Source organism: Rhea americana, unplaced genomic scaffold (genome assembly GCF_003343005.1).
Source record: "Rhea americana isolate MKP2758 unplaced genomic scaffold, rheAme1 scaffold_88, whole genome shotgun sequence".
NCBI classification, from domain to species: Eukaryota; Metazoa; Chordata; class Aves; order Rheiformes; family Rheidae; genus Rhea; species Rhea americana.
The window spans coordinates 2,380,074-2,391,116 of NW_028187066.1; the positions used below are offsets into that span (position 1 = coordinate 2,380,074).

General features: G+C 40.4%; 1 protein-coding gene across 2 annotated transcripts in view; it reads left to right on the forward strand.

Annotated features, from left to right (window-relative positions):
• The window catches only part of TBC1D30 (TBC1 domain family member 30), a 56,479-nt gene extending 45,756 nt beyond the window's left edge, over positions 1-10,723 (forward strand). The window contains exons 10-14 of one of the 2 annotated variants that reach the window (XM_085323809.1): positions 4,137-4,249; positions 4,420-4,559; positions 6,340-6,546; positions 6,754-6,810; positions 8,156-10,723. In XM_085323809.1, the coding sequence (XP_085179935.1) occupies positions 4,137-4,249; positions 4,420-4,559; positions 6,340-6,546; positions 6,754-6,810; positions 8,156-8,937 (1,299 nt within the window). In that variant the 3' untranslated portion in view covers positions 8,938-10,723. The remainder of the gene's footprint in view (positions 1-4,136; positions 4,250-4,419; positions 4,560-6,339; positions 6,547-6,753; positions 6,811-8,155) is intronic. The other variant, XM_085323808.1, reaches the window with a different exon arrangement.
• The last annotated feature ends 320 nt before the right edge of the window (positions 10,724-11,043 follow it).

Consider the following 11,043-nt stretch of genomic DNA (forward strand, 5'->3'; position numbering starts at 1 on the left):
GGGGGTGTGAATCTCTTAGCCAGATGGCAAATGCAGGCCTTTAGCTTAATCTGATAACAAGTAATTAAGTTAAGAGTGGGTACACTAAATGAAAGAAATTGCACAGGATCTGGAAAAGACACAGATTGGAGACATGCAAAAGCCGACAGCATAATCTAAAACAGTAGATGCAAGGAGTAAAGGGAGGACTCCAAGTTGACTGTTTCACATAAAGGGTAACTAGCATATGGAAAAAGTTACCTGGAAAGGCTGTTGACATAAAGAGTAGAAATAAATTCCAGACACACCTCTGCTCCATGAAGGGGGAAATATGAGAGACATATGGCAAAAAAACAGGAAAGTGTGATGGAGATCAAACAAACAGACAGACATGTTGGGCCGGATGTAGGTCTTTCTCCAGATCATAAAATTCCTTGGTCTGGTAGACTGCCGGGATATCACCGTTCAGGCCCCGGAGAATATTTGTCTTTCACAGTAGCGCTATAGTTTCATGGAGCGGCAAAGCTGCAAAGTTCAGAGCATGCTCTGGCATTTTTTAAGGCATTCTCCTTACCTTAGAGTCTGCACATACCTCAAGGTATAAAAGCTTCTTTCATGCAGGAACCTATTCAGCTGCACTATCAGTTGCACCCTGTGCCTGATCCGGTCAGGAATGTTCCTCCTGCTCCTAATTGCCTGCGTCTTTGCAACTGAGAAGCATTTCTTTCCTCCTCCTGTCAGGAAGGGTCCATTTTTGTGACTTTCTTAATGTGTTTAACCCAGACAAGTATCATGACTGGATTATGTAGAAATTGTTCAGAATTTCCTTTCATCTTGATTGAGACCATTTGCCTTCAAATGAAAATGCCACTGACTTTATAGCACAAGAAAAACACATAAGCCAAGATTTGCTGTCACAGCTAATGAGAAATATTTTAAGTTGCTGTTTTTCATAAGACATTTAATTTTCAAAATAGAGGGAAAGCTGTGATTTTTCAAAGAAGCTCCGAGAAGCTGTTTCAGCTATTTTTTTTTCTTTTTGGCATCAAGACTGCAAATGAATGGTGTGTCAATTATTTGAAAGTCCTGAATATGTCTAAATGTGAAAACAGGAAGAAAAAAAAGTCTAGTAAGTTTGTAGGAATGAATCAGCAATGATATTGCAATGAATATGGTGTGTCTTTATGCCAGATTAGCTGGTGATGCACATTCCATTATTACAAAAAGACTTAATGGAAAAATAATGCAGAAGTAAATGCATTTGCAACTATTGTCTTCTTTATCTCTGGGTGCTGGAATAAATAAAATGTATTAAAGTTTTTTTAATAGTCTTTTATGTTCTGAGGACTGCTGTGTTGAATTCAGAGTATTGCAGAGTGGTTTCTTTGTTCATCGTAGATGATGTCTTTTATTATTATTATTATTTTTAACTGTGAAAGGGGAAAAGTTGGATGATGTAAAGTCTTTCCTGTTTGCCTGTAACTTTTGTGCTGAGGAAATGATTTCCATCACACAAACTCTTGGGGCTCAGCTGGCATAATGCTATTGGTTTTAATGGATCAGTAACAGTATACATCAGGTGGAGATCTGCTCAGTACTATTTATCTTGTTGAATGCTTGGGCAGAAAAGTAGGTCTGGAAGATCCCAGAAAACCCAATAATGCATTCATATAAGTGAAATCATAGCTAGGGGAAGAGAGCTTGCAAAGTGCTGGCAAGGAGTGGATTGAAAATGGTTATTAAATAAGTACAGTAGTTGAAAAAGACCTTACATTCGTATGTTACGGAAAATGAAAAATCTTGTGGAGATCTTTATTTCCATAAAAAATGGCAGAATTTTGTATTTCCAAAAACAAATTCTGTATTTCTGTACAAAATACAAATAAAATACAAATTCTATATTTCCATAAACAAATGGAAGAATCTCTTTTTGGGAGAATTATAGGAATGCAGTCAGAGTATGTAGAGATGCAGCGAGGAAGGCTAAGGCCCAGTTGGAATTGAGTCTGGCAAGGGATATCAAGGACAACAGGAAGGGCTTCTTCAAATACATCAGCAGCAAGAGGAGGACTAGGGAAAATGTGGGCCCACTACTGAGTGAGGTGGGGGCCCTAGTGACAAGGGATATGGAGAAGGCAGAATTACTTAGTGCCTTCTTTGCTTCAGTCTTCACTGCAAAGGGCAGCCCGCAGGAATCCTGCAGCCTGGACGTGAGGGAGAAAGTCTGGAGAAAGGAGGACTTTCCTTTGGTTGAGGAGGACAGGATTAGAGACCTTCTGGGCAAGCTTGACATCCACAAATCCATGGGCCCCGATGGGATGCACCCACGGGTACTGAGGGAGCTGGTGGATGTTGTTGCCAGGCCACTCTCCATCATCTTTGAAAAGTCATGGAGAAATGGAAAGGTGCCTGAGGACTGGAAGAAAGCCAATGTCACTCCAGTCTTCAAAAAGGGCAAGAAGGAGGACTCASGTAACTATAGGCCAGTCAGCCTCACCTCCATCCCTAAAAAGGTGATGGAACAGCTCATTCTGGATGTCATCTCCAGACATATGGAGGAAAAGAAGGTGATCAGGAGCAGTCAGCATGAATTCACCAAGGGGAAATCCTGCTTAACCAACCTGATAGCCTTCCATGATGGAATGACTGGTTGGGTAGATGAGGGGAGAGTAGTGAACGTTGTGTACCTTGACTTCAGCAAGGCTTTTGACACTGTCTCCCATAACATCCTCCTAGGCAAGCTCAGGAAGTGTGGGTTAGATGAGTGGACAGTGAGGTGGATTGAGAACTGGGTGAAAGGCAGAGCTCAGAGGGTCGTCATCAGTAGTGTGGAATCTAGTTGGAGGCCTGTGGTTAGTGGCATCCCCCAGGGCTCAGTACTGGGTCCCACCCTGTTCAACTTCTTCATCAATGACCTGGATGAGGGGACAGAGTGCCTCCTCAGCAAGTTTGCTGATGATGCCAAGCTGGGAGGAGTGGCTGATACACCTGAGGGCTGTGCTGCCATTCAGAGAGACCTGGACAGGCTGGAGAGCTGGGCGGGGAGGAACCTCCTGAGGTTCAACAAGGGCAAGTGCAGAGTCTTGCACCTAGGGAGAAATAACCCTAGGCACCAGTCCAAGGTGGGGGCTGACCTTCTGGAGAGCAGCTCTGCAGAGAACGACCTGGTAGTGCTGGTGGATGACAGATTGACCATGAGCCAGCAATGTGCCCTTGTGGCCAGGAAGGCCAATGCTCTCCTGGGGTGCTTTAGGAAGAGTGTTGCCAGCAGATCGAGGGAGGTGATCCTGCTCCTCTACTCTGCCCTGGGGAGGCCTCATCTCGAGTATTGTGTCCAGTTCTGGGCTCCCCAATACAAGAGAGACATGGAGCTACTGGAGAGGGTGCAATGTAGGGCTATGAAGATGATCAGAGGGCTGGAGCATCTGCCCTATGAGGAAAGGCTGTGAGAGCTGGGCCTCTTCAGCCTGGGGAAGAGAAGACTGAGGGGGGGATCTTATCAATGTGTACAAGTACCTGAAGGGAGGGTGTCAAGGGGACTGGGACAAACTCTTTTCAGTTGTCCCATGTGACAGGACAAGAGGCAATGGGCAGAAGTTGAACAACAGGAAGTTCCGCCTGCACGTGAGGGGGAATTTCTTTCCTGGGAGAGTGATGGAGCACTGGAACAGGTTGYCCRGAGAGGTTGTGGAGTCTCCTTCCGTGGAGATCTTCAAGGCCCGCCTGGATGCAACCCTGTCTAACACGCTCTAGGTGACCCTGCTGAGTGGAGTTGTTGGACTAGGTAATCTCCAGAGGTCCCTTCCAACCTTACTGATTCTGTGATTCTGTAATACATTTTTCTGATTATCCTCTTTCCACCTGAGGTCTTTCTCAGACATAAAGGTTATTTTACAGGCACATGTTACTGTGCTACCTCTCATGTCATCATGTATTTTTTTATTCTGAACCAAGTCTTTTTCTAGTGAGCCATTCATTATTTTTCTTACCGGAAACATTGATTGTGTCATAAAACTAGGCCATTTACATTTTCATATGGCACATGAGAATGTACAGCTTTTAGTCCCATAAGACTATGTAAATCTGTACAAGGATATTTTTTTTGTAAGTCTGTTGATTAAAAGGACAATCTTAAAAGATGCAATTTTTTTTTCTAGACTGTTTATACCATGGCTCAGTTTCCCTTCCCACAGCTGGCAGAATTACGGGAGAAATATACATACAACATTACTCCTTTCCCTGCTGCAGTAAAATCAACTTCACTTTCTGGGTAAGTTTGAACTGCACAGTTTATGGCATATATGATCACTATTTATCTTAGAAGATGTCATCTGCCACTGTCTACCTCTTAAACTCACTTTAACAAGATGAAGATGCTTGCTAGTAATCAAATTAAAGAATGTCTTTCTTACCTGTTTCCCTTATGTTCTTATTTGTTAGGAGGCTTGGCAGAACCAGAGACAGTGATGAGGAGAATGACCCGGATGATGAAGACTCTATTGCCAATGCAATTGGCTGTCTTGGACCATTAAGTGGGTTTTTGGTGCCAGAGCTCCAAAAGTACCAAAAACAGATTAAAGGTAAAGGTGCTTCAGTTGATTATGAAAAATCTAGATAAACCTGCATGACCTTGCAGAAATCATCAGTAGCTTCAAGTGTGAAAGCTGCTATGAAAATTGTATTTTAAATTCACATAGAGAKTACAGTAGATGTCAAATGGCTTGCTTGCAGTCTATGAAGATGCCTTCTAAGCTAAGCTTGAAGGCTGTATGTGTTCAGTAAATGGGATAAATACTTACCACTATAATGTTTAGAAAACCAATTCCAATGTTCCCTAGTCACAAAAAAGAAGCAAGCATGTAAAAAAAAAAGTCTTATTGCTAATTTCTGAGAGAGCTATTAGGTAGTCAGCATCTTCTGAAGAGCACAAATTTAATAAATATTCTTGACCTTTGTTAACATGTGCTTGGATACAGTTGGAACCTGTCAGTGGTGAAACAGCAACTGAATTCTGCAGGTCACTTCACCGCTCTTCTGGCCAAGCCTTCAAAGTGTTCTGTATTATGGGCRTATTTAATTTCAATTTTCTAAAATTGTATATGGGTTAGGGTGTTCTGACAAAGTGTTACCATTTTTTCACATCCCTCCACATTGAAAGAAATTTTCTGAAAGAACTGTACATTCAACTGTGCAAGCTCTATAAGCAGAGTAAAATTTTGATACATTTGAGAAAAGTAGATTGTTAACTTACATCAGTGTCTGAAACAGTGACTTTGGAGACCGATTTTATGATACCCTGGGGGAGGATTCTTACAAAACAGCTTCTCTCACAGGTGCAGCGCTTTTAAGTTTGTCTTTTACATTTCTGAGGAGGTAGAGAAGGGCTTATAAGAAAAGATACATTTAGATCTCTCTCACAAGTAGCTGATAATATTGCTTGTTTTCAGTGGTGTTCAGSTTAAGGACAACACTGTTCATTGGACCTTTAGAGGCATGGCCTGGAAACAGAATGGCTGTAGTTAGAAAAAGGCAGACTGATGACGGTAGTCACTAATCACCTGGTTACATACCATCGTTTTCATGGCTTGGTTTTGCTGAGATCTATATGCTGGAATACTCCTCTTGGTGTTATGGTGTTTTGCTTTCTCTTCCTGAGGGACCCTAAGTCTCTGCCTGCTGCTCTAAGGTAGCACTTAAAGCCTCAAGCTGCTGTTGCAGACTAAGCCAAAGATAAACAAACATTCCTTTGACCTAGGAGTGCCAATTTGATGATGCACCAAAAACAGCTGTAAAAATACATTGCCCTGCTTCTGTTGCTCTTCAGCTGTTGGATGAGAGAAGCCTCCTCCTCAGTCACTCTGCACCCATTGCTTCTGTTGCTACTAGCAGCTTTGTCCCTGTGGGACCATTATTGCTGCTTCCTGCTCGATATCACTAGGTCAAATTTTAACCACATGCCTGCTTGACTGTAATGTATTTTATAACTTAGATTAGTAGCCTCTTCTTTGACCAACTGAGAGTCTCTAATAATTTTTGAATTACTTTAGGGATGGCTGGTATATTTTCAAGTAACTTAAAAAATGGATTTCCACACTTTCCATTGTTAGGTTAATTGGTTTTGTACTCTCTTTAAAAATATTTCCCTAATAATATTAAGCARTAGTTCTAGAAACATAATACTTTTTATTAAAATATGGCAGCTGTGTTAAATATGCATGTTATAATAGCAGTTGCTTTCATTAAAGACTATAGGTAAATGAGGCAGCAGGAGTAAGGYATACACCTCCCTTGCAGGTAACCTGAGGAACTCTTGACTATGCTGATGAATTCCTCATTTCTCTTTATTTCCACTCTGTACAGATCAGAATGAAGAACAAAGTCTGGGCTCCAGCAACATTGCAGAACTAAGTCCAGGAGCAATAGACTCTTGCCGAAGTGAATATCATGCTGTTTTTAACAGCATGATGTTGGAGCGTATGACCACTGATATTAATGCACTGAAAAAGCAATATTCCAGGATAAAGAAGAAGCAGCAACAGCAGGTTCACCATGTGTATATCAGAACAGGTAACATACTGAAACATGCTTTACTTACTTATTTATGACAAGCTGTCTTCATGATAGGAGACAAGGCAAATAATATTCTTTTACATGTAAGTAAATAGAGAAAACMAAAGAGGATACAGCGTATAACACATTTGTATTAAAGTGGATGCCACTTCATATACACAAACTGTAAATGAGAAGATGATATTTTTGTTTTTCTTTTGTCAGGATCTGAAGATGACAACCCTGGGATCTTTTTGGGTCCCAGGGACCAGCTGAACAATGGTATTTAAAGGTGTCTTTGCTATCTGGGTGCATTGTGTTGATCTCTCTGATTTAAAAAATTAAATMTTTGGCATTCTTGGAGTTGACATACAGATGCATTGTAAAAAGTGAAATGAGTACACTTTARTTCAAGGAGCAAGTAGATTCCTAACTGGTGCATATCATGCTAAYTTCCCTGAGTTCATCAGGGCATGGCAGATTACAAAGCTTGCTCAAATGTTCTGTTGCAGCTGACAGTCTATGTAGCGCTAATAAYGTTGGTGTGAGAATTGAGCTGGAGATCAGTCCACTACTTAGCGTGCTTTAATCTATATTACAACATCTATTTCCACAACTGGCAAACCGGACAACACTGGGGTTAGCATGAGCAGAGGAGCTGAAGACTTTAATAGGCGTGCAAGCTGAACACAGTCCGCCCTACTCATGCCTTCCCACTTATGAGTCATCTTACCAAGTCAGCATTGAACCCTGCAGATGGATCACTGTAGAGAAGTTTATTTCTCTCTTAGATTTGTTAAACCCATTCTGCCTGGACCATTTGAGTCCATACAGCTGCAACTTTGTATGAACACTAAGCTCATTTATAAGGATTTTTTTTTCAATAGTGGCAAGGTGTCTGCTTTGAACAAAGGCAGTAGCCAKGCTGAAACCATGCAAACAGTAAGATGTTGACGCCCAAGAATTGCCAAAAAACCTTTCTAATTTACTGATCATCTTTAATGGCCGGGTTTGTGGTTTAATCAAACTCTCACCTAATTCTGAGTCTATTGCTCTGGTTTAATCAGGGTACCTAATGGAAATGAGTCGGTGTGTTTTCATCTATTAAAAAATATATTGGCTCATTCTTCAATCACACAGGCCTCATGGAGAGGCTTCTTTGACTGACATCGTGTAAGGACTGAATGGCTCCTTACAGTTGGAGGAGAAATGAAAGAGAGGGGGAAGATCAGAGGCTAATATTAATGTTAAGCTTCCAGTTATAGCAAGTATACCATTAACAGTACATACCATTCCTGTGACTATGCAGTTTCCTGTTGTTTGCACTCTTGCAATTCCAAAAATTACAGAATTGTTTTTTGATACCCTTTATTTTCATAGGGTATCTAGCTCAGGACATACCCCTGGGTAAAAAGCAGGGAGGAAGGCAGGAAAACTTTATTGCACAAGTTTCAGCTTTCTGCTTGACTCCAAGATGTAAGAGAAATTCAGTGACTTTACTAGTCAGCCTACAAACCTTTGCTCTACCTCAGGAAAGGCAACAAAATWGTCTTTGGTGGTAAATTGTAAGAACAGTAATTTGTTTGGATCTTTAACAACACTGTTTCTTTTAAACACTTTCTTTCAGACAAAGGGCCAGTTACCAGCCTTCTGCCTTCTCAGGTAAACTATTCCCCGGTGATAAACCACCTTCTTTTAGGAAAGAAGATGAAGTCAAATAACAGATCTCTCAAGAATGCTGTCATTCACATCCCAAGTCATGCTACAGGGAAAATGTCTCCCCTTCCCCAAGAAGATCTTAAAACAAAACTGAACTCTCCATGGCGCACTCACATACGAGTTCATCGAAAGAATATTGCTAGGGCCAAAGGCCAGCTAGGCTACGGGGATACCATTGGACTGATAGATGAGCAGAGTGAGAGCTGTAAAACGAATAGTCCTGGTGCAAAAGAGGAGACTTCTGCACATGCTGATATTGGAGAAAGAGAAGGTGGTGGTTTGGATGACAGGACTCCCCGAAAAACTGAGAGACAGTCTGCTGAGCCAGTCTCTGAGGACACCAGCACAAACATGTCAGTGGTTCAGCTGAAACTGGAAGCGCTGGAACTCACCTCAGACAGCAAAGTTGATGCTGAGTCAACATCCAGTCAGTCCTGCCAGACACGTTTATCTGAGTCCTCTGCTTCTTCCAGTGACAGTGGAAACCTGGGTAAATCTCCCCAGCGCAGTAACCCAAAGTCGCAAGTCTTCAACCCGTTTCCCAGTGTCAAGCCTCTTCGAAAGTCAGCTACAGCCAGGAATTTAGGGCTGTATGGCCCCACTGAAAGAACGCCAACTGTACACTTTCCACAAATGAGTAAAAGTTTCAGCAAGTCTGTCAGTGGCAACAGTGGGACCAGGAAACGGTGACTTACCACCTGGCGCTTCCTATTTCTGACAGCAAAAAATTGTATTTTATTTTCATGTGTGTGTGTATTTGTGTCCCAAAGAGTTTCTAAACTTTAATTAAAGTAATGGAGACAAAAGTGGTTACCAGATGTATAAATACATGTCTTTGAAAGTTGTGCTCCTGTGTGGTATGGAATAGATTAGAGAAGATGCACTCTGSCACCCTATTGTAGATTCTGATGGTTCTGTGGTAAAATAAACATTGATTTACAGTGTGAAGAATACTGTTTCTTTAAATCTAGTCCAGACATAAAATTGCCAGCTGCCTTTAACCCTTCAGCCCCTCATGGCTGTCTCCTGTCTCTGTCAAAGCTCTAAGGACAAATTGCCATCTGTTGCAGCAAAATCTATCCATAAAGCATTTTTTATGGCTGTTGTGTAGCTTCTCTCTTAGACCTCATCATCATGCTCTGTGAGTAGCTGGAGAAGCCACAAATAACGGAAGCACAAGCAGCCCTCACAATCAAAATTATCACTTTCAAGCACATTCTTGAACAGCATTTCATGCTTTTCTTTTCATGGCAGTCCTCTACTGATGTTGTAGTTTATAATGTATAATGTAGTATATAATGTGGTCAGCAAGCATGAGAATAACAGACATGTCTGTCTACAACATTGGCTTGCTCTTTTTCTATTAGTAACTGTTGGAGATTTTCAGCACTGCTAAGTTAGGTATATATGTAGAGTTATTTGAACATTATGACACATCCTGGTTACAGTGGACTTAAAAGCTAGTATGTAGATTACAACCATTTTTATAATTAATTCAGATTTGCCTGCTTGGCAAATACTTGGAAGTATGTAAAATATATGAATGTTCCAAAGTAGTTTAGGAGTTTCAATCCTATAAATAGAGTGATTAGATACTTAAGGTGCCACTTTTCATTAAAAGCTAGCATATCAGCCACTGAGTAAGTGGATTGGATCCACTGGACTGCTGCAGGATCCATCACTTAGTTCCAGTTTGTTGTGAAACAACATTGGCTAAGCTATAAGCTGAATTTCTACTTCTGACTCGATCCCTTTTGTTCATTTCTCATAACAATTTCTCTGTAGCCTGTGTTTGGATAATTCAACTTCAGGGTTACCAGCTCAAGCACTCAAATTCCAAAAATTCAGGTTGCTCTTAAAATACTATAGCCCTGCCGTATTGTACATAGTGACTGTGATTCATTACTTTCTTACTTCCAAGTTTTCCATGATGCAAAATTGCCCTAACTCTAATCAGGAGTAAAAGCAGTAATGATGAATCAGTCACACTGTATGTAATATCTTTCTCTTTTTATTTTTTTGTGTTAAATTTGCAAATTAATATATCGTTGTATATTTATTAATTTATGCCATAAAATCTATAGGATGTGATATCAGTTTTATTGTATGCCATAAATTATAAGCTGTACAATAGACTGTTTATTGTTGTGAGATAATTTTATTTTTATGTTTTATATGAGTGTATGGATAGAAAATAATATACAAGTATGAGCATTATAAATTTGAAATATGTGTAGATCAAATCTTGCCCCGCCTTCTTTTCAGATCGAAGTAGTATTGTCACCAATGATTATTTGTAGCACTGAGTAAATTTAAAATAATGTAGAATTTAGTCACTGATTATGGACTTTATGAGAGTTGTTTCCGCTTTGATTTAAAGGAAACTCACTTTTCAAAATTTCATTGTGAATCAATCTCCCTGTTTTTACCTAGCATTAGTGTACTGCGCAGCTGTATAGTGAACCAATGAAAATAAAAGGACTGTCATTCTGAAAAAAGACTGATAAAATGTCACAAGTGCATGAATTTCARCACATTAAAATGTGATTAAATAATGAAAAGTTAGCAAGCTCTACACAGATACTGGTCTTGTGAAAGAAATGCCAATAAATTACTAGTCCTAGAGTTTTAGGACTAGTAATTTAGTCTACGAATACTTACTCAGTATCAACGAGTGTGCTTTGAGGGGCTCGTATGTGGACTGTTTTTGAGGAGAAGGATTGAGGAGATTAAGGAGAAGGAATCACAGCAACTCAGTGCACTAGTTTGCTGTGGGAAAATTTCTCTAGGATGACA